The sequence below is a fragment of the Papio anubis genome, chromosome 11, assembly GCF_008728515.1.
Source record: "Papio anubis isolate 15944 chromosome 11, Panubis1.0, whole genome shotgun sequence".
Taxonomy (NCBI): domain Eukaryota; kingdom Metazoa; phylum Chordata; class Mammalia; order Primates; family Cercopithecidae; genus Papio; species Papio anubis.
The window spans coordinates 57,066,287-57,090,733 of NC_044986.1; the positions used below are offsets into that span (position 1 = coordinate 57,066,287).

The 24,447-nt window shown below is 39.6% G+C and overlaps 1 protein-coding gene across 15 annotated transcripts in view; it reads right to left on the bottom strand.

Moving 5' to 3' along the window:
- The window catches only part of RHOBTB1 (Rho related BTB domain containing 1), a 142,334-nt gene that overhangs the window by 23,060 nt on the left and 94,827 nt on the right, over nt 1–24,447 (bottom strand). For 10 of the 15 annotated variants that reach the window (XM_021943429.2, XM_009214874.3, XM_009214869.3 and 7 more), the window contains 3 exons: nt 12,041–12,226; nt 7,456–8,429; nt 5,356–5,474 (listed from right to left, as the gene is read on the bottom strand). In XM_021943429.2, the coding sequence (XP_021799121.1) occupies nt 5,356–5,474; nt 7,456–8,429; nt 12,041–12,226 (1,279 nt within the window). Of the gene's footprint in view, nt 1–5,355; nt 5,475–7,455; nt 8,430–12,040; nt 12,227–17,894; nt 17,952–24,447 lie in introns of all 15 variants that reach the window. The other 5 variants (XM_021943434.2, XM_021943432.2, XM_021943433.2 and 2 more) reach the window with 2 other exon arrangements.

A 24,447-nucleotide genomic window follows, 5' to 3' on the forward strand; every position in this document is an offset into this window, starting at 1 on the left:
GGAATGTTATTCTTCCCTTTAACCAGCTGTATCCACATATGAATAATTATTCAACTAAATCTAGCACCAGTTACACCATGTGTATGCTTGCATACATATATGTTTACATACACGTGCATTTGTCTTACACAAATAATGGATTTATTTACAGATATTCAAACAAATTTGTTTCTGTGTGTAGGAACACGTAACATTTCATTTCTTTGATGAAATAATGTTTGGATTAGCGATACGGTTTGGCTGTATCCCCACTCAAATCTCATCTTGAATTATGGCTCCCATAATTCCCACGTGTTGTGGGAGGGACCTGATGGGAGATAATTGAATCATGGAGGCGGTTCCCCAGACTGTTCTAGTGGTAGGGAATAAGTCTCATGAGATCTGATGGTTTTATAAGGGGTTTCCCCTTTCACTTGGTTCTCACTGTCTCTCTTGCCTGCTGCCATGTAAGATGTGCCTTTTGTCTTCCACCATGATTGTGAGGCCTCCCCAGCCACGTGGAACTGTGAGTCCATTAAACCTTTTTCTTTATAAATTACCCTGTCTCTAGTATGTCTTTATCAGTAGTGTGAAGATGGACTAATACAATTAGTATAGTTTTTTAGACAGTTGAAGGTTGAGTTGTAAAACTTTAAAATTTGAATCATTTTAATAGTGAAAGTACTCACATTTTACAAAGTGCTAAGTGCTCTAAGATGTTAGTAATTGTTAATATACAAAGTCCCAGAACTTCCTGTTAACACCTGCTCTCTCAGAGATGGGGATGTCTGGTACTTCTGAAAACAATGCCTCTAGTGATAGTGCAAGAGCCTGGGGCAGGCCCAGGGATATATCACTAAAGTGCTGCGTGACCTTTGATATATCACTCACCCTCTCTCACCCTCAGTCTCGTCATCTGTTACATGGGAGGAATTTGGAATAGATGCTGTTAAAAGTTTTTTCTTCACGGAAACTCTGGGTTTTGAAGATCTTCAGATTACCTTAGCATTTTTTGGCAAGAGTGTGTTCTAAGTCATGGCTTAAAGAAGAAATAGCAAAATGAACATCCTAAATAAAAAGAAACTATTTCTGGCTGCAGCAGATGACAGATTCGAGTAAGCAACCCTGCCCAAATACCCTCAATGCCCTCGAAGTGTTCCGATGTTTGTAATCACCTATGACCTGCTATCTTCTTTTAGCGGAATATAATGTTAACATTTTTTGAAGTGATGGCTCTATTTGGCAAATAACGTTAGAGACCCTTAGAAAAAAAAATCAAATTAGAATAAACTCAGAACACTTTTGGAGCATGCATTTTTTCCCCCTCATGGCTGATTTTTAAAAAAAGCCTGTTTCTGTGATTTCAACATTTATAATTAACTGCATGACAACAGAAAGACCTTTATTTATAGCACTTTAAAAATAGTATAAGCAAAGCTTCATAAATAATGGAATAAAAAAAATTTGCATCCTACCTGCTGGATATAGTTTTTTTTTTCCTTAAAAAAAAAAAAGAGTTATCAAAGAGAATATAATGCTACCCTAAACAATGTTCTATCTTGCAGTTTAGTTGGTTTAAAATTTTAATTGTGAAGATTAGCTGAGACTATTAGGCTTATAATTAGAGACAGTCTCATAGAGAATGAGAAAGTATCCTAGATCCAAAGCATTGCTTACTACAACCCAGGCATGCATTTTTAATGAACCACTTGCTGAGTACCTCTGGGGAGAGAATTATGCTTACTGCTACATTAAAAGTAATGAGAAAAAATATAAGTAAGATACAATGCTTTCCTGAATATTAAATGACAAAAAAGTTAAATTAAAATCAATGGACACAGGCATATTTCATTCTTTTCTGGATATGCACATTAATTCTATTAATTCTCCAAAAAAGGCTGAGTCTCATGGTGGGGGGCAGGAGGGTGGCGGGCATGAGATTTTCAGATTTTCTCAAGATAACAGAAAGTTAAAAGTTGGCCTACAAAGGCCAAATCCCAAGTGTGAACATGGACCTATGTTAATCATGGAGCATTAATTGAGTGCCTTTCCCCTACAACTATAACCACCTGAATTGTACTTTCCTACTTTAGAAAGGGGACTGGCGGCTTTTTAACTTAGAGCTTTCCAGGGCAAATACCTTTAACCCCATATGGAAATAATTTAACAAGAAAACTCTAGCTTAATAGTCGCTAACATTTATTGAACATTTGTATGTTCTAGGCATCAAATTCAATGCTTTACACATGTCCTCTCGTGCCTTCTCTGCCCTTTAACGAAGGTTCTCTTGTTATCCCCATTTTACAGATGAAGAAACAGGTTTAGAGTGAGCCACTTGCCCAAGGTCAGGCTAAGACTATATTATAGTTTGCACAGGAAATAAAGTGAAGGGACGGGAAGGAGTGAGAATGTCAACAGCTCATTGCATTTTCAATACACTGGCTAAAGGAATTGTGGCACAGGTCTTCAGTGGCTTGGTTCCATGGTCTTTGTCTTTTGAGCTGGTTTGAATCTATACAAACCTATTAGCCTCGACTCCAGTTCTAAGTGGTGAGGGACCTCGTCTCTCCAGCAGGGTGTGCTAAACAGGTGGCCTCCTCCAGGAGAGGCCATCAAACAACCATATACATGTGCATTCACATTTGCTGCCAAGTTTTTGTTTTGGTCACCTCTACTGCACATTTTAATCTGGAGACGATTACAGTCCATTCTTGGAAGGGATAAAGGAGATTAGCATTCGTGAGGTCAGCTCTGACAGTGTCCCTTTGTGCCTGCGTTCCTGACCTCGATCAACTTCTCCCTGCTCTGTGAATAGCAGGTCCTCGGCTGCACAATCAGCACGCACTTCAGTGAGCTGGACAAAGAAGGGGAGCAAGCCTCCCAGCTCTTTATCTCCAGAGACTGCTGAAGTCAGTGAAATACCAACTGGATGAGGTTTTACAAATTGGTGGCTACCCTAACTTTTTCCTGGACACAAGAGGGAAAGAATATCATCACTACCAACAACATCAGAATAAGTCCATCGGCAGCTACCATTTATTTAATGCTTCTGAAGTGCTTTGCAAGTAATGACTCTTACACCCCACAACCACAGTATGGGTTATAACTGTTTTCCAGATGGGAAGTCTAGAGCCAAGAAAGGTTAAGTCACTTGCCCAAGTCACTTGTAAGTGGAGGAGTTGCAATTTGAGTCCCACAGTCCTGTAACTGTGCAGATTCCATGTACTGCAGTTGTCTTAGTAATGATGCTCCAAAACACCTTTGACCCAAGCTCAGGAGACATTTTCATTAGTCACAGGTGAGAGTCTCCTGGTTTAGAAAGGTTATTAGACACTGTAAGAGGCCATCAGGATAACTCTAATATTTTCTCCCTGAAAAGCAGATAGCCCTTTGCTAGGGGCGGGGTGGGGGCGGTTGGTTTAGGAGCAGCTGCAGTTTGTTCTGGATGCACGAGAGTGGCCTAGTAATCTTAGCCCCTGCTATCCAAGGCTTGTGATTCTAGGATTCTGTTTCCCTACTTGGGGATGCAAATGCAGACTCCTGGGTCACAATGGGAGTGCTCGAATTCCTTGTGCTACTGCCTCATTTGAAAAGTTAGCTATTGTTTTCTGCATTTCTTTGAAAAATCTGGAAAGACGCTGAGACAAGCAAAACAAGCCTCTTAGGACAATAAACTACATGGGTGTACCCATGTTTTTATTTTTACTTTTTAAAAAAAGATGTTAAAAATACTTGCAAAACTCCACAAAAATGCTTGCTCACTCCTAAAGTTAGAAGTGCTTGAATTGAATTTTTTTCTTTTCCAACAGTTTTTAAAAAGACAAAGAGGACGTACTCCCATGTTAATTGCAGCACTATTCACAATAGCCAAGATACAGAGTCTGCCTGTGTCCATCAGTGGATGGTTGGATAATAAAATGTGGTACATATACACAATGGGATACTATGCAGCCCTAAAAAAGGAAAATTCTGTCATTCAAGACAACATGGGTGAACCTAAAGGACATTATGTTATGTGAAATAAGCCAGGTTTAGAGAGACAAACATCACAGCATCTCACTTATATATGGAATCTAAAAATGTTGAACTCCAAAGTAGAGAGTAGAATAGTGATAACCAGAGGCTGGGATTAGCAAGTGGATGGGGAAAGGAAAGCCATCTGTCAAATATATGAAGTTTCAGTTAGAAAGGAGGAATAAGTTCTGGTGTATTTTTTTTTTTTTTGGTCTTTTGTTTTTTTGAGACACGGTCTCACTCTGTCTCCTGGGGTGGAGTACAGTGGCACAATCATAGCTCACTGTAGCTTTGAACTCCTGGGCTCAAGTGTTCTTCTCACTTCAGTCTCCCAAGGACCTAGGACCACAGTTGCATATAGTCTAATGCACCTATAATTTTTTTGTGGTGTTCTGTTGCACAGTATGGTGAGTATGCTGAACAATAAGGTACTGGATATATTTCAAAATAGCTAAAAGAGGATTTTAAATGTTCTCATCACAAAGAAATGGTAAACATCTGAGGTGATGGATAGGCTAATTAGCCCGATTTGATCATTCCACAATATATGTATATTGAAACATCGGGTACCCCATAACTACGTACAATTATTATTTGTCAGTTAAAAGTAAAACAACAAGAAAGACAAAGACATAGGGTCTCCAAGATGTTGTTTGCTCTGCTCTAAGCATATCCCTCTTCTAGAGATAGAGCCAGTGGCTGACAAGTGATGCAGCTAATTTCACAAGACCTAAGTACCTTGAGAGGTGTGTTCAGGGGAGTAAACGTTCGCTCCATTACTGTTGCCCTAAACTTAACAAACCCTCACACCCCCTCAACACAGGCAAAGTCAGGGCAGAGCCTTAGATAGTATTGTAGCTCATGGTAACCTGAAGGACAATCTAGAGCATCCCTCAGCTTGCAGATGAGGAGGTTGAGGCACAAGATTGTGGCTTCTTAAGGTCCCCTGTCTGGTTAGGGGCACAGCTAAGCCCAGGACTTAGGTGGCTGACCAACTCTTTTCACTTTCTGAACTACTGGGAGACATGCTCCTCTTGTACTTGGTTTTGATAGTACCATGCCTGGTGACATTTGCAAGAGGTACAGCTGATCTTGTCTTCATGGATGAGGACGGCTCTGAGGATGAAAAGATATAAGGCATGTAAAGCACCCAGGTGCCCCCACGCAAGTGACCGATAAACAATAACTCCTCAAAACTGCAGAGCTAAGAGAAAGGTGACCAAACACTCAAGCACTGCTAAGGAGCTATTTCATGGAGCCAGTTTAAGGATGAAAGTCATCTGGCTATTTACCCACTTTATATAAATACACAGGCACACGCATATTCATAAAGACGCCACTATGCTTTAGGAAGGCACGTACCTCACTGTTGGCACTTTCCACAAATGACCCGCCGAACATAGCTGCCATCCACTCACAGCTACAGATCAGCAGCGGCTTGTGGGCACTGATGGCTCCATCGTCCAATTTAAATGTCACGTCTGCCAAGGAATTGAGGAAACACAACCATGAGCCAACTTTGCTGAGAGCTTCAACCAAGGTTTCTGCTCCGATATCCACTGACCTGCGTCTCTCTCACTCTCTCGCATGTCTTTACTTGCTGATTTTATGTCAATCCCCATCTTTGGGCTTTGGCACACCCAGCTCCCACCTAAGGGAGCATGCTGCATTTAACATCATCACACATAAAGTCACGGCACAAACTCTCTGAACCAGAAAGTAACAGAAAGGAGGGAATATTTTTTCCTCCTTACTATGCAAAACTTCAAGCATATAAAACAGTGGAACAAACTATGATGACCACTCATTTATCCCTTGTTAACATTTTGGCATGTTTGTTTTAGGTATATTTTTAATTTACACCATTTTACTTATTAATACTCAATTAAACCTTACATTTACAATATGCTCTACTTGTATGCTATACGGAAACGTAACCGAATTACTGTTTTCTTAAGAGATGTCGGGGGGTCTGGTTATGATGCCGAGGCTAGATTTAAACTGCCGGGTTCCAGTAATCCTTCTGTCTCAGTCTCTGAAGTAGCTGGGACTATGGGCAAATTAGTCACCATGCCCGGCTATATGTGTATTTTTGTATAATTCTATATATGTGTATAGCCTTTTTTTTTTTTAACAGATAGCATGGCACTTCACTCCTAACTACCTTATCACAAGTTTTCCCAAAATAACAACAGTCTCCTAAATAACCATACCATGATTACACCTAAGAAAATTAAAAATAATTCCCTACTATCATCCACTATATAGTTCATATTCAAATTTCTCCAATTATCTCTAAATTGTATTTCATAGCTTTTTTTTTTTTGTAAAAAAATATAACAGAATCCAACTGAGACTCCCACATTGTATTTGATTATTATGCCTCTCCAATAAGGAGGGGGTGATTTAATCAGCTCTACCTAAGGCTCACTTTTAAGTTACTGTAGGTTTGTAACATATTCTTTTCATTGATTTTCAAGACTACTTCTGTACCACAATGGCCAGTGTTTGAAGTAAATACTACTCATAAGCTTTAAAATGAATGAACTGAGTCTTCAGGAACCACTTACTAAATGTGTAGTGCCCTGGCAGGGATTATAAAAGATAAAGACAAAGGTAGAGGTATCCATATAAATAGAAGTCAGGAAGTCAACATTTTACAATGAAATTACACACACCCACACACCCGCCCAGAGGACAATTTCAGAACAAAAACAGTCCAAGTGTAAGACAGTGCAAACATGGGTCAATAACCCATATTGGATGCGGGCCACCAGCGGGCTTAGCAATTATGAAAGGGTGCTGCGGGCAGCATATGGCATAGTTATCAAAGGCATAGGAGGTGCAAGAAAACTACAGAAGTGCAGGGCCAAGGAGCATGAGGACAGAAAAGGAGAGGGGATGGAAACAGATGAGGCACCCCTTGTAGGAAGGTGGAGGGCCACCAAAATTGCCTCAAGGACTTTAGTGGCCTCAGAACTTGATCTCACTGATTTTTGTCAAGGGTCAGTGCTGAAGGGTCAATGGAGAATAGAATTGGTCAGAGAATAGATACTGAAGGGGAATTGTATGCAACAAGCCCACTGGAGATAGACACGGGGTCCCTGATCCACTCTTGAGGAGCAGCGTGGTACCACGGTGGTTTATGGAACAGGTTTTGATACCCACAAAAGCATAGGTTCTAATCCTGGCTCTACCATTTATTGCTGGTGTGACCATGGACAGATTAGCTAACCTCTCTGTCCCTTGGTTTCCCCATCTACAAAATGGAGACAATCACATTTAACCTTTAAGTCTGAGGAGGATGAAAGAAGTTAATGACTGTCGCTTAGAAAGTTACATGGGAAAAAATAAGTACTTATAAATGTTAGCTATGGTTCTTCTTTCTCCTGCTCATGTCTGGCTAATGTCCAGTGAAATACAATCAAAGGTATTAATGGCTCTGCCCCGCAGCCCACTCACCTGAGAATGTCCCCTTGCTGAGACACTCTTTTATCCGATTGGCTTTCCTGACGTGAAAGGCTTTCGTAATCTCCTGGTTCATGAAGGCTTCCTTGTTCATGATGTTTTCCACCATCATCCTCAAATCGAACATCTCTAGGACCTCTGCGATCTGAGCCAGGCCCACCAAATCCTTTTCCTTTTCATCCAGTTGTCCTGTATAAAGAAACTGGAGCAGGGTCCGAAAAGGGCCTGGCTGGACTGAGGCGTCCATCCTGACTACAGTCACAGGGCCCACCCGCTTTGAAATGGGGTTGACTTGCATTTCCCTGTGCATGCCAATGAACCCCTTACTCCAGTCGGCCAACGTCTGTGTCTCAGGGACTGCACCCTCGGCTTCCAGCCCCAGAGCCTCCACTAGGCTCTTGTTTGAGGACTTCCACTGCTCGGCCTGAGGTGTCCTAGGCGGACCCTCCTCCCTTTCCTCCTCTGGGTCGACACTCAATATCTGCTCCTGGAAATCTCTGCTCTGCTTCTCTTTCTCACAAGCTCCTTCACTCCAATTTGGGGATTCTTCACATTCCATTAAAAACAGATCATAAAATTTGGAAGAAGAGGTAGCAAGGTAAATTCGATGTGCAAAGATGTGTTCCTGGTCCTGAAGGATGAACAGAACATCGGCACACAGAGGATTGTCCAGTAAACAGGCAGCTTCACTTGTCCCCATGGAAGGACACTCTGGAATTTTGATGACCGGTGGAGGGGCTTTTGGAGGTAGGAAGGGTGCCTGAAGTAAAGGTTTCTGGACTTTCTTTAAGTGGGATTTCCAGAATTGCAGGTGCCTGCGGGAAATCAGCGCTGCTCGGATTGCATTGTCAAACACATCCTTGATCCCAAACTGGTCAAACACGCTTGTTTCATAGTATGGTATGCCAAGTTCCTTCGCTACCTCTCGGCCTTTTTCTGGGGGCAAAATATCCCCTCTCTTTATGGGCCTGAAATAGAACATTTTAAAAATTATAATCAGCGTTATTTTAGGAAAAAAATAGTTAGCAGGGCCTATCTAAGCACCTAATGGAACTATACACTGAAAACTCTAGTCAGGCTTTTAGTCGCTGGAAAAATCCGCCACCATCTCAAGTCTTTCAACTGGAGCTATGATTGCAGGAGTTATGATTGCAGGAAAAAATAATGCTTTCAAATATTTCAGAGTTTCAATGCACAAAATTTGTGAAGCTTATCCATAAATATTCCATGTTTTTATGTTATTATAAATGGCATTGTTTTTAAACTTTATTTTCCAATTGTTCATTTCTTAGTTTATACAAATACAATTGATTTTTGTGTATTGGCCTTTTATCCTGTTATTTTGCTAAATTAATATGTTAATTCTGATAGCTTTTTTTGTAGACTCCTTAGAACTTTTCATTTACATGACCATGTGCCTAAATAGGGAGAGTTTTACTTCTTCAAAAAACTGCTCTCAGCAGTAACCACAGTAACTGAAGTATCATCCCTTTACTAGCTATTTAATCTTGGGTAAGTTACTTAACCTCATTAAACATAAGTTTTTCCAACTGTAAAACAGGAATAATAATAATAATGAGTAATCATATCTTGAAGAACTATTGAAAGGTTTACATTATTAGCATGACTATGCTAAGCATAGTATTTGGTCCACAGTAAGTGCCTGATAAATGTTAGCTGTTATCATCATTATCACTATTCTCTTCATCACCTTCATCTTTATCAACAGCATCTTATGCTTGAATTTTACTTTATAACTTTAAAATGCATTCATATACATTTTTCATTTGAGCCTCACAATAGCCCTGTGAGGTATTATTTCTGTTCTACATTCTGAGGAAACTGAGGCAGAAAGGTTAAAGGGTTTGTCCGAGGTCACATTTGCAGGCTGCTGAGAGACTTCTATTAAGCAATGAGAGTCAAGACTTTCCCACTCCTAATCTCTGCTGCATTTTGTGAATTCTCTTTCAAACCCTCCTCTTCTTTTTTCCTCCAATCCCTTCTTCAAGCCGTCATCATCTTTTGCTTAGACTGGTGTATCAGCCCCTTAACTAATCTTTCTTCACACCCACTCCCCACATTTTGGTCCAAAGTCCTCACTGTTGTAAGAAAAGTCCTTACATAAAATAGCTATGACTTGGCGGCAGTTCTGTTTTAACTTCCTCTGATTTCACAAAGCCCCTGGAATAAAGTCCGTACCCTTTAGGTTGGCACACAAGTCCAATTTACAATCTAATCAAACCCTGAGAGGACAAATCTTTGGAAACAGTAGACTCAGGACAGTGCTGGGGTTATGGCATAACCATGGTAAAAGCATAGATGGGTTCCAGAACACAGGCAGGAAGTACTTTGTTGTGACACTCATTACAAACACTTGCTTGATTCTAACACATACCCTTAGGAACTTATCTTCTTATATAAATATTTGGCCTTCAACACCAAAGGTAATATATAGGATAGACACTGGTCTTAGGAGGAAAAAGATGATACTGGATAGAATTTGGAGTTGACGACTTAGATGGAAAGGAGGGGAAATTATAGGGTGTGGACAAAGGTGGAAGGGACGTGCAGGGAAGAAGGTTTAACTTAAAAGTTTGCCCCTGTGAGCATTGTATTCCTTGTTCTTAAGCCTGACTTGAAATTTACCAACTGATGAAACTCTTCAAGGCTTAGCTCAGATACAAACTCCTTCACAAAATCTTAGAATTGCTCCGTAGAAGGGATTGTCCTCTCCACTGTTCTCTACAGCTCTGCAACTCTCCTCCAGTCCATGACTGTGAGGCCTGATTATCATAACCTACTCTTTTTATACAGAAAGTTGCCGAGGCCAGGACAGTCTCTCATTTACTGTGGTCTTCCTAACCTCTATGTGGCTCCTAATATTCAATTCCTAGTCCATGCATTGAAGAACAGAAGGATTGTGGAAACTGAATATAAAGTGTTTTTAGAAATGTAATGCAAAACATACCTAGAACATCAGAAATTGTCTAAAGAAAGCACCATTTACTTTTGCTTGGAGAGAATAAAAAGTTGTGTCAATATAAAATTTTGTAATAAGCCTATTAGGTAAATGTCAAAATAAGATTTTGTTTGTTTTTGTTGCTGTTTGCTTTTTTTTTTTTTTTTTTTTTGAGACAGGGTCTCGTTCTGTCACCCAGGCTGGTGTGCAGTGGTGCAACCATGGCCCGCTGCAGCCTTGTCCTCCCAGGTTCAGGTGATCCTCCCACCTCAGCCTCTCAAGTAGCTGAGTGCATCACTAGTCCTGGTTGATCTTTTTTTTACTTTTATTTTTCTAGTGACGTGGTCTCACTATGTTGCCCAGGCTGGTTTCAAACTCCTGGCGTCAAGTGATCCTCCCACCTTGGCCTCCTGAAATGTTGGGTTTACAGGCGTGAGCCACTGTGCCCAGCCTAGAGGAAGGTATTAATATCAAAAGTTTTTGAAAAGGAATGCTCTGCAGCCAAAAAGTTCAACATAAAAATAAAAACATAAAAAGTTGTTTATTTTATAAAGGGGATTTGAGGGAGCTCACATTTTAAGAAATGTATTTCCCTCCATATGGTTTGGCTATGTCGCCACTCAAATCTCATCTTGAATTGTAGTTCCGATAATACCCATGTGTGATGGGAGGGACCCGGTGAAAGGTAACTGAATCATGGGGGCGGCTTCCCCCATGCTATTCTCATAATAGTGAGTAAATTCTCACGAGATCTGATGGTTTTATAAAGGGCATCCCCCTTTGCTCGGTTCTCATTCTTCTCTCTCCTACAGCCATGCAAAGAAGAATGTGTTTTCTTCCCCTCTGCATGATTGTAAATTTCCTGAGGCCTCCGCAGTCATGCTAACCTGTGAGTCAATTAAACCTCTTTCTTTTATACATCACTCAGTCTTAACTATCTCTTTATTAGCAGCATGAGAATGGACTAATATACCCCACCAAAATCAATATCTACATTTTATATATACTGAAACAAATTCTCCTTCAAGTTGTATTTTACATTTGTGATACTTAAAAATATAACCACTAGAGAGATTTAAAAAGCAGTATTTGTTTGTTTTGCAACTATAGGTCCAAATTATTTTCAAAAAGTGGACAGTGTCATCTTGAGAATGAAATACTGTAACAGGTTGGACTGAGGAATACAAGGAAGATGAAAAACACTTCAATATGTGTGTTTGTATGAATCTGATGTTCTCTGGAGTCCAGATACCTCTAAGTGTTAATTAATTTTATTGTAATAATTATAATTTCAAGGATGACGTTATTATGAGTAACCAACATTTTGTCTAATACTTTATGCTTTTCAAAGTGCTTTTATTCACATCCTTTCATAATTAGAGAATTTACTTCAAGTGCTGTCCAATCATTTGACAAAAATGAGTTCTGACACCAGAGATGATGGTGCCTGTTAGAAGGGCTCAGGGCACACCCCTCATGATTCATGGGCTGACTTAAAGCCCATGGCTGATTGATGGGATCCAGGAGTGTTGAAGAGCAGAACACCAGGCTACAGAGACACCTGCTGCCTGTAAATTTTAACTTGGCCAGGACAGGGAAACACTGACTCCCTCGGCTTACCTTGCTAATGGGCGCCTGGCTCGATTAACAGCTTCCAGGTCGGCATAGCGGAGATCGAGCTGGCACCCAACAAGGACAACAGGTGTTCGAGGGCAAAAGTGCTTGATTTCTGGATACCACATGCTTTTCACATGATTTAGGGAATTGGGATTAGCGATTGAAAAACAGAGGACCACAACATCGGACCTAAAAGGAAATCACAAAAGAAGCTTGTATTGCCTTTTAACATTTCTTTTTCTTTTACCATTATAGTTCCTCCCAAACCCCATCCTTCTAATGCCATCTCATGTCACAGTTAAAAAAAAAAGAAAAGACCAGATATTAAAACACATCTTGGAGTCATGCAAACAGCCTGATAAGCCCCCACATTCCAGCACCAACACAGCCTAACAGTTCATGTCCATATTGCACTGCAGAATGCTGATGCATTGACGTTTCCGATGAAGTTTTTTTATGGTAGAGATGATAACCCAAACTTGTCTCAGTCCTGGAACCACAACATGCTGAACTATTTCTCTTCATCACAAGAAATAGTTTCAAGAGAAAAGAAAATAATACAAACTACCTTTCACCAGTTTAAACAACATAAAGGTGATGATGACTCATCCCAATGAGATAAAGCAAACAGTTTAAACATTACTGAAAATGTAACAAGTATTTGCTGTACAGGGTCAGCAAATACACAGAAGGATTTCTGCCCTTCTTCCCACTTATGCACACATGTAGACAGCATAGCCACTTATCTGTTTCCGAAAAGAAAAATCCTGAATTTGCAGGAATTTTCACTCTTTACTAAGTAAGGCAAGAAGGTAATATTTAACATGTAACTAGGCAAGAATTAGATTGATGGCTAACAAGATGAGAAAATATTGGAAGCAGATTTCTCAAATGTTACATGAGATACAAAGCAGGTATATGGGGAAAAGAAAAACTGCTTTATAGTAAATTTTGACATGAGGGTCTTCCATTTTTACATCATAACTTACCATTCTAGAAGTCAAAGAACTATTTTACAAAACAGTTGTCCAATTATGGTGTTTGACAAATATCTGCTAAAAGGTATCCTTCACAGGAATTATAAACCATCATTCTAGGTTAAAATGTGCTGAATGATGACTTTCAAAACACTGAGGCAAAAGGATATAAAGAGTAAGAAAAGTTACGCCCAAGGATTCAAGACTATCTTGTGGCTAAATTCAGAAATAAACTCTTATAGTTTCATTTGATGTTAATTTATTGCCTTTATTGTTTATGTAATGAGAAGAATCAAGTTGATGAATCAAAACACCTTCCTTTTAAATCATTAATGAGCTTTCCCCCCTACATATCAATGAAGCCAAACAAATATACGCAGGCAACCATAAAATTTCTAAAAATAATCATTTGCAATGCAGAAAACTGTAGGGTGCTTACATTAAATGTAATTCACAAGCTGTGTCTTTAAATTTATATCCAAGAAAAGCTGCACCAGACCACAACAAATAGAGGAGAAAATCCTGAGATTAAAATATTTCCAAATTATAAAAGAGGACCTAGGACTTAAAGCAGATGAATGTATTAATCTGAATGTTCAGAATCATCTTGAATAAAGATACCAAGATTCTTGGATGCTGGGATAATATGAGTGAAAATATGCATAAATAAATAAATGAAAAGGAAACGTCTTGTCTTTGGGATTCTGATTTACTTAGTGAAATATTCTGTGCTCAGTCTTACTTACAATCAGCATAAATAACAGTATCCAGTAAAGCCAAGAATGCTTTGAATTTTACATTTTTTATGGGCTGAGTTTTCTATTATTCATAATCCTATTTATATCAGGTATCTGATGAGACTCTGCTATAAGCTTCATTCTGATCATAAAATAAAGCCACCAAGAATTTTGGCACAGTGAGAATAGAATGAGAATATCTGAGGTTCAAAATTATACAAAAAGATTTGAGGAAATATATCCAGCACCTAAATGTGTTATAATACGTATAAAATAGTTCTAATTGGTGCCTTCTATTTCCCTATTAAGGCACATGGCTCTAAGGGGAATCGTTCTCAGAGCTTAATTTATGTGACAGACATGTAGCTAAATGTCAATTCTGTTCTCTAATTTTATGATACAGCATGTGAGGTTTTGAAATCAGAGCTAGCTTGGTTGTCAAGGTTACCATGATAACACTCATGGTATTGAACACATACTAGCTGCTATCCATATGACCTGTAAACAAGTACAGACAGGACCTTGGGGGTTGGAAAAAAAGGAATCTTGTGATGATAGCAGCACAATGCCATCACACAATACAGGTCCTGAGGGTCCAACTTCTAACTATGTCACATCAATATTTAAATGCATGAAATGCCATTGGAAAGCTGGAAAGATAATTCAATGTCCTATAAATATTTTGCCTCAAAATAATGATAAAGAAAAGAGGTTGTGCTGAGAGCAATACTAACTCTGAAGATAAAATAACTTATTGAGTCAAAATTCTATTTGTATATCAGAATAAAGGTCTTTTTTTCATATTCACATTTAGGTGCTATAAGAATCTGTGCTCATTATTTTACACTGAAAGCAGTTAAAAAATAAGATAATTCTTTTTTTTTTTTTTTTTTTGAGACAGAGTTTTGCTCTTGTTGCCCAGGCTGGAGTGCAATGGCATGATCTCAGCTCACCGCAACCTCTGCCTCCCAGGTTCAAGTGATTCTCCTGATTCAGTCTCCTGAGCAGCTGGGATTACAGGCATGTGCCACCATGCCCAGCTAATTTTGTATTTTTAGTAGACAGGGGGTTTCTCCATGTTGATCAGGCTTGTCTCGAACTCCCGACCTCAGGTGATCCACCCACCTCGGCCTCCCAAAGTGCTGGGATTACAGGCGTGAGCCACCACACCCGGCCCAAGATCATATTTTAAGTACCACAGTGCTTAAATGTCTTTTGGTTAACCTTGTTGATCTAAATACAAATGTAAGTTAAGAAAACTTCATATAAAGATTACATAAAATTCTATTCTTAAGGTCTGCCATATGAATGTAACTCCCTAAAACCAAGTTTAACCAAAAGGCTGAGCATTGGGAATCAATGGACACAGTGACAGAGCTATAGAAAGATGTTGCTTTGATGCATTTCTCCTTACCAACATTCTTTTCTAATTCCTAATTCTCAACACACCAGTATCCTCTGTGATATAAACACATATACAATCAAGTAACTATTTTCAGAATGCCATTTATTCTCTCTAGATTTTGAGCCATTTTTTTTTAAATCTAGTCAAAGAAGGCACAAGACCTGCAGCTAAGAATATCTCCAGCTTTAGGCATAATGCCAAGGAACTAGAGATATTAAATAACTTTTAATCAAAACATACATTCCCATGTGGAGACTGTTCAATGTCTGACATAAGCTTGTGTTTAAAAAATACCATTCCTCTGAAAGATAAAAAGAAACAGGCAAGTTCTAGCATTTCTATTTCCATGGCTCTGTTACATTTTTTAACTTTGAAGAGTCAGTTTAAAAATAATTGGGAGTGGTGAGTGTGATGAGGACATTCTCACATATCAGGCATAGGGTTAGTCTAGAAATGACCTCAGGGGTCCTGTTTCAGCTGTAAAAAGAATCAAATAGGATTTAAATGGAGTCCTGCAGCTATTTGGGGTAGAAAGCATAAGAATTTGAGAATGCAGAGGCAGAGTACAGGGTACATGAGATTGTAAACTCCAGAACCTGAATACTGAGAAGGGGTAGGAAGGAGTTTGCAATATTTATTGTATTTACTTTTATTACATATTTAAAGTTTCACTGGGCTAAACAGTTTTATTAGAGAAAGCCCGAATTACAAAGGACTTCAGGGTATATGGTCTTAGCTGCTTGCCCACGGAATGTTTATATCTTAGGGAAAAATGACTTCTTCTTTCTAAGGAGAACATATCAGTATAAAAATTTCACTGGGTACTAACACATCAAATAATGTCCATGAAATAGTGTTTTGACTAGTCAAGTCAAAAACAATCTGAAATAAATTGAAATGTTGAAACAATTGGGCATCTTGTTTCATAGAGTGAATCAGAGAGACCAAGTCATCCAAAAATGCCTGAGCTGATAAAGCCAAGCTCAGCTGCATCAGTTTTACTTCAGATATTAAACAAACCAAAAAAGCACGTTTTTTTTTCAGTTATCTTTCGAGGGGAACACTGGCCAAAGATAGCATGTGAAAGATTGGCAAGGATATCTGAATAACATAAGGAGTACATGCAAAGTTGGGACCAATCTTTGTTGGAGGATTAAAGAAAAAAAAAATCCAAAAAAAGTGCATCTTACCCACATATCTTGGCCCTAGCTAGACTTTGAACAGCAAAATACCACACACGTTCTCAGAGACTGTCTTTATAATGTCTACAGTCAAATATAGCAGAGTCAGTGGGAAAAGATCGGAGAAGCAACCAGAAGCTAAACTTTTTTTCCAATCTGAAATACCAAATTCATCCTTTGAAGACGTGGTCAGAAAAGGGTTGATAATCAGTAACAAACTTTTATTGTTAAATGAATTTTCTTCTAAGTTCTTTCCTGTCACAAAAGTACTCTGTTTTCTTAGTTTGACTTTCCTTTTCCGGTCCCATCTATTTTGCCACTATCATCCAGCTGAGGAGCTGTGGGCCTTGGGTTTTCTTACCTGGTTAAGTGAAAGAATAATTCTGACATCATCTTTTTATCTAGAAACTTCAGATCAGGTCATTTTTATAGGCAATGAGGACGGTGGACTCCACCGAGTTCTCCAGAAAGCTGTGAGTGGGACAGCCAAACGCCCTTCTCCAGTGTGTCTGAGTCTGGTTGGGTCTCTTGATACATTAACACTTGGTGACCAAGAATAAGCTAATAATTATGTATATATATGTGTGTATATATATAATTTTTTTTGAGATGGAGTCTTGCTCTGTTGCCCAGGCTGGAGTTAAGTGGCTCAATCTTGGCTTACTGTAACCTCTACTGCCCGGGTTCAAGCAACTCTCCTGCCTCAGCCTCCTGAGTAGCTTGGATTACAGGTGCATGACCACGCCTGGCTAATTTTTTGTATGTTTAGTAGAGATGGGGTTTCACCATGTTGGCCAGGTTGGTCTTGAACTCCTGACCTTGTGATCTTCTCACCTCGGCTTCGCAAAGCGCTGGGATTACAGGTGTGAGCCACTGCGCCTGGTTGCTAATAATTATATTTACCCAAGTTCTGCTTGAAGTATATCCTTTTAATGTACATTTGTACAAATTCTTTGTTCTGTGGTAGGATCCCACCTCTTTATATGTCATCATTGACTATTATTACTTATTTTTTTTGGGAGAGACTCCACATATCCAGCATATGGGCAGACATTGTGGTCACATTTTAATGGGCTTCTTTTTTTTGTCACTGTGCATGAGTCCCCCTCTGGCAAAGATTCAAGTAGGAGTGTCTGACCTCCTTCCTTGGGGCTTCAAGCTTCTTTTTCCCTGCTGGTAACTGAGGTAGGTTCTTTACAGAAACATTTTCAAAACCATTCATGTTGACAACATATCTTTCATGCATATAGTCTGACAGGGCTATGCAAACAGACAGATCAAAACAGCACAAAACAGCTGGGAGCATGGCAGAGAAAAGGAATGTGTAACACGTGGCTTTGGAAAATTTTAGTAGGGGAGCAGCCCAGTGTGTATGAGATGCAGAGGGAGTTGTCAGTGATGGTGCACATAACCACCAGGAGATGAATGGCCGTGTAAGCTCATACTCATGGAGGATGGAGAGGCCTGTAGGGGAGCGCCTGGCGGGGGATCTGGGGAGAGCAGGGCAAACCATGCAGCGCCCTGGATGTGAGCAGAGAAATCAAGTCAATACTTTACCAATAGCGTGAGGCTTCTTAAGTACAGATGTTATGTGGGGAAAACTGTCAAAACATCCTGAAATATATCCAGATTTGGGAGTGATTAGCATGTGCAACTATTTTTTTCCAAGCCCGTATCTGCATGTTTAGTAGGAAGCAATATTTTAAACCAGTCTTCCACCACCCTCTGAAAGTGGGGCCAAAGCAATGCATGCTCTTAAGTGCAGGGAAGTCACATCAACATCCCAGCAATGCCACCAAACCCTAAGATAGATACTATTAGGTTGGTGCAAACGTAATTGCATTGAAAGCAATGGCAAAACCCGCAATTACGTTTGCACCAACCTAATACTTGAGTCTTAGAAATGGTTGGTTCTACCATCATAGTACAAATATCACAGGGGGCAATGGCCTTGCCAAAGAAGGTTGTGGGTTATCATTCAATGAAATCAGGCCATTTTCCACCCAAAATCTCATTTTCTATACCTGGCAAACCATACTCCCTTTAGTATATTCTTACACCTCACGTAATCATCAGAAGTTGAATGCATGTGAAATTGCGTGAAGCACAAATAATTTATTAAAAGAAACAGCTTAAACAGTCTCACTTAACTCCTGGTCAACGAATGCAGGAGGCACTGAAGTAAAGAAGGCTTGTTAAACAGAAGAAAGTGAAACTGTGGTAATAAATTCCCTTTCAACTCCATCTGGAGTTCACACTCCTCTTTGGCATTCCCTGAAGCTAAATGACTGAGGAACTTCCTTCCTAAAGTTTTCATGTTTTCTCCTGAGGGCAAGTTGCACATATAAGAAAACTTCAGTGTCAGCTACAATGCTATATGGGAGGTTTCTGGGATTAACCTCCCTGACTCTTCTGAGACCAAACTGGGTAAACCAGCACGATCATTTGATCACGATGACAAAGGGACTCTACCCAGCGTCCTTGGCAACTCTCCTTGAATCAGTAAAGGTATCAGGAATGGTCAAGTCACTTATCCAGTATTATTCATCAACCATCTAATCGTTTCTTGCAGAAATAGTAACTGAGAACCTACTGTGTACCAGGTACTCTTCTAGACATTGGGGATAGAGTGATTAGTAAAAGACACAAACTGCTGTCCTTGTCGCACTTGTCCTCATTATGTCTACATTCTAGTGAAGACAGACAATAAAGAAGAAAAAATATTTAAAACAGGTAGTGCTAAGTGCTAATTAGAAAATAAAGCAGGGAAAGGGGACAGACATATTGGGGAGCAAAAATTGCTGTTGAAAATGAGGTAGCTAGGGAGGGCCTCGCTGAGAAGGTGACATTTCCAGAAGCCCTGGAGAAAGGGAGGGAGTCAATACGCCAGTGTGTGGGGGAAGAACCTAGCAGAAGAGGAAACAGTTAGAGCAAAAGCCCGAGGTAGGAGCTTGCCTGCAGTGCCCGCCCTGGGGGAAGGGACCATGCCATTCTGCTGGAGCACAGTCGTGAGGGGAAACTGAAGTCTTTGAGCAGAACGTCGTGATATAATTTATGTTTGAACAGCGTCAGTCCATTGCTTTAATGAGAATGGACTAAACTGGTGGCAAGGTAGGAGTGGGAGAGGATGGGGAGGGTCAGGGGATAGGGAGGGAAAGGCAGGAAGAAGCAGAGGACCAGTTAAGAGGTAAGAATCCCGAAAGAGAGGATGGTGACTCTGCCGAGCCTGGGAGGGGTCCCCTACAGGTGGAAGTGGCCGCATTCCGTATACACACGCTGAAGGTATAGCCTGAGGACCAGATGTGTGATGTGAACCAAAATAGTTCAGAATAATGCTAAGCTTTTTCCTGAGCTATTTATTTTTGCTTCCCTGTTCTGGGAACTGACACCTCTAGTTCAGCATTGTTAACACTGAACTGTAATGGTTTATGTAGCTCTCTTTTCCACCATACTATCAGGTCATTTTCAGGGATTTTTGTCCTGTTCCTATTAGTTCCTCTCTTATTGTGCACATACAGTGTAAGAAAACGGGCTCTCAATTAATTTTTATTAAATTAAAAGGCCTTATGGATATCAGAAAGTAAAACCTGCATACACAAATGTGTCTGCAGACTCAAAGTCTAAAAGAGATGAATTTAGGCTTAACGTAAGTCAGAGAATCACTTGGAACTTTAATAAAGAATGAAAATATAATGTGAGCCATTAGAGTTCTTCAGACTGTTATTGCTGAAAGACTGCCATGTAATACCTCTGGTATACAGCAGAGGTTAACCGGTTAATCTCTATATATTTTAATTATTTGAATTTCTCTAAAAAAATCTCTTTACCCCATGTAATTGGATAATTTCATAACACCAGAATAATAACGCATTAATAATTTCTTCCAGGAATTAGATTATCTCCAGAAGCAAAGGAAATGTAAAGAAATGGACAGGTTACTTTCAGGATTAATTCCAGGTAAGTTACAACAGAATTAAGGCTTAAGAAAGCCCTCTATTACACAGACCATCTTGCTTTTTAAAAAACACACGAAACAAACAAACACATCACTAAAAGGATAGTCAAGATGATAAACTGGAAAAAGAATTCACTAATGTGCTTTCTGTGTCTGCAATTCAGAACTTCCTCCTTTTGACTCATCCTCTCTAGGCTGGAGGCAGAGGCATTTTCGGGGGAGAATAAAGTGGTGGACTAATTTTGAAAGTCGGATCATGGCCAATATTAGAAATTACTGGTAGAATTGTTGTTAAGATTCACTAAGGCAAATCTCAGTGAAAGTGTTCTATAAACCGTTAAGTGCCAATTATTGTCAGACAAATATAATTATGGGTTCAAAAATCACCAAGAATGTATCTTGTATGTTGACTTTAATAAGAATGGCAGACCACTTTCATCAAGAGATCCTTTCCTTTTGGATTACCAGCTGTGTCCTTTATTGCTATGGAATAGCTGAAAGATAGGTAACAATTATCCACTGAAGATATGCAGAATTATTTAATAGTCTCTTTGTTTTCACCACCTACTTTAAAAGGAAAAACTGTATGGGCTGGAATATATTTCTTCATCAGAAAGTTCTAGTATAAACACATCACAAACTGATGTTTTTTTTTCTTCTTTCATCGTGAAAAGTCAACACACTTAGTTGTATTTGACCCAACTTGTCAAGCTTTCTGTTATTAAGCAGTAATAGAAAAAAAGTAAAAGGAACGCAGAACACAAGACGTTAATGTACTGAACGATGCATATATTCCTTATTCTCTTTGCCCATCGCAGTGGCCTCATTAATTGCACTCCTGTGGACTCTCTTGGGCCCATCAATGCTTTTCTGGGCTGAGCCACAAAGAACCCAGCCATGTGACCAGTGCTTGGGCAGCAGCCAAAATCCTTCCTGGCCCTGGCACATGGGTGAGCCCCAGGCATCAATCAAGCCCTGTTGCTATCTCATTTGGCACTCCGCTTTCCAAGGACAATTTCATCCTGGGGACAAGCCTGGGTCAGGCATAGGAATCCCAGCTCTTCTGTTTTTTCTTCTGGGTAGAATACAGGATGTACCAGTTCAGAGCGGGAAGGACAGTGTGGGACAGCAGGCTGAGGGTGGCACAGAGAATGGTACATGTATTTTCTGTGCGCCAGATGATTCAGCTTCACTGCAATCCTATGCTTGAGTTCTTTAGTACAGAATCCCTAAACTTCCACCACAGATTTAATTTTTTGAGTTATTTGTATGCATGTAGTCTAACGTGTATCTGTTTGTTTTGGATGATCACATAACAGCAATAATCCACCTTTAATTGTTCTAGTTAATGCTCTCATCTTTAGGCAAATGGATTAAAAAATGTCTCTCTATATAATTATTCTTAAAAATTATTCTTATAAAGATCTTGAAAATGATACCCAGAGGAGAAACAACCTATAATTGGAAAAGCATTATTATTCATACAAGCAATTCGCTGTTAAGAATACTCATTCATGAAAGGCATTACCAAAACAATTTACAAGTCCAAGAACTTGGGGAAAACAAGGGAGGATTTGAGGGTATGGCTGAGTGTAACTCTCTCCTTTTTCTCCTGGTTTTGCAGCTGATCTTTCTGTTTGCTAATTCACTAAGGAGAGGCTAAGCACTGGTATTTTCCATCTTCATCACCTGCAGGTTGATCCATCACTTGTTATTCTTATTATAAAAGTGCACATATAGAATTCAACTTAGGAAAATAATTTGGCATTTATTATAAGACTATTTCCTTGTCTATGCCTTAGAAGATCCTGGAACACATAAGAGATCTGTCGACTCATTCAACTAACATTGACCAAGCTCCTACAGGATACCAGGCCCAGGTACAGGAGATAGAGAATAGAAAGAAAACATCTCTGTCCTAAATATACTATGATAATAGGATAAGGGGAATGGGAGAAAATTAAGGAGCCAGTTTTCCCACAATACAGTTATTGCTACAACAGGAATTTGCAAAGGTGTCCTATGGGAACATAAGGAGAGACACCTCACCTAGATTCCAAAAGTGACAGAGAGAGTAGGAAGAGTGCAGAGAGGAATTCTAGGAGTACGTGACACTTGTTCTAATTCTTAGAATATGAGTAGTGATTAGCTAGCTTGAGAATAGGTGGGATAGAGGTCTAAATTCTAACATAATGCATGTTTGTGGGCCTGGAGGGTACAAAGGACACGGAACTGCAAATACTTTGTTATGTCTGGACCAAGACAGGAGGCTGGGAAGGCAGGCTGGGATTCAATCCAGAGAAACAAATAAGAATGGAGTCTCATGCCCATGAGTCTAGTAACCAACCCCAGTGAGAGGACACACTTGATCACTCAACTCAGCACCCAATTTCCAGTCAGAGTGACTGGGTACAAAATGGAGTCACATGCATGCTCCCAGAGATTACCACCATGTTCAGCAGTTTCAGAACCAACCAGCTACAAAAGACAAAATTGTTACTATTTGATGAAGAAACGGAAAACTTTCACAGAACTTGGTGTTCTCTATTGGGCTATCACAGGGTATCTGGTGAAACGTTTCTTGTTAGAAAAAGACATAAACATAACCACAGGCTGAGATACAGGCCCCTGGGTCAGATTATGAGCCACTGAGTGGGGGTTCTAGCTCTGAGAAAAGGAAACCAGCATGATTTTGTGTGACAGTATGACACTGTCCCATCCTTAGTTTCAGGGTTATATTCAGCTATTAAGGATCTCGTTCCATTTTTTTTTTAAGTTCACATAGTGATTTATGTTTTCAATGAGAACTAACTTAAAGTTCCATAAATAATTTTAAAAAATATAGTCTAACATGCAAACCTTCCTTCACATATCATAGACTACTTTGTCCATCAAGATATTTCTTTTCTTTTCTTTTTTTTTTTTTGAGACAGTGTTGCTCTATTGCCCAGGCTATAGTTCAGTTGCACAATCCTAGCTCACTGCAGCCTCTACCTCCCACACTCAGGTGATTCTTCCACCTCAACTTTCAGAGTAGCTGGGATTACAGGTCTGTGCCACCATACCTGGCTAATTTTTTTGTATTTTTAGTGGAGATGGGGTTACACCATGTTGGCTAGGCTGATCTTGAACTCCTGGCCTCAAGTGATCCACCTGCCTCAGCCTCCCAGAGTGCTGGGATTATAGGCGTGAGCCATTACACCCGGCCTATTTCTCTTCTTAAAGAATTTTTATTGAGATATAATGGAAATACACCACATTTGCATATTTGTTGTTTAATTTGATTAATTTTGACATACGTATTCCCCTGAGCCATCATCATGATCAAAATGACAAACATTTCCATCACCCCTAAAATATCCTTATGTTCCTTTGTGATCCATCCCTCCCCACCATCCTCTTCTCTAGGAAACCAGAGATCTACTTTCTGTCACTATAGATTAGATTGCATTTTCTAGGACGTTACAGAAATGGAATCACACAGTATGTGCTCTTTTTTGCTTGGCGTCCCTTACTCAAAAGCTCTGTCTCTCATCATCAAAGATTCTTCCCTTCTGACTGAGGTTTGGTAACGAGCATCAGAAAATTCCAGGACAGTGTTTACCAGAGTGGGGCCAGAGGACCATCTGCCTCAGAGTCATCTAGGTACAGGCTAAAATGGGCTGATTCACCTCTTCCAGAACTCTTACATCCGAATGACTGCTCTGTTCAAATAGCAGAGCTAACAGTTTTAACCTAACCTCTTAGGGAACAACTATTTCTATCTCTTGGTTCAAATTGCTGCTTTTCTTTCATGTCTTTCTACTTTTTTTCTGTAACCTGAGCAATTTTTAGTTCTTTTTGTTACAGCGGCACACTGAACTGAATGTCTTTAAGACACAACCAGTGATAATTTTCCAAGACCTCTTGTTACCATATATTTAAAAGTGTGGTTTGGATTACTTTTCCATAAAAAGCACATGCATTACTAACTTTCTTCCCTTAGTTACTTTGCTATCTATTTATAAAGTCTGCCATTAGGGCCAGGACTTGAATGAAGAAAACAAAGCACTTGCTTCAAGTGCAAAATGTAAGAGGGTACCAAAAAAACCTCAGTGATCCAGACAATACTTAAAAAAACAAACAAACAAAAAATTCAGGCTGGGCACGGTAGAT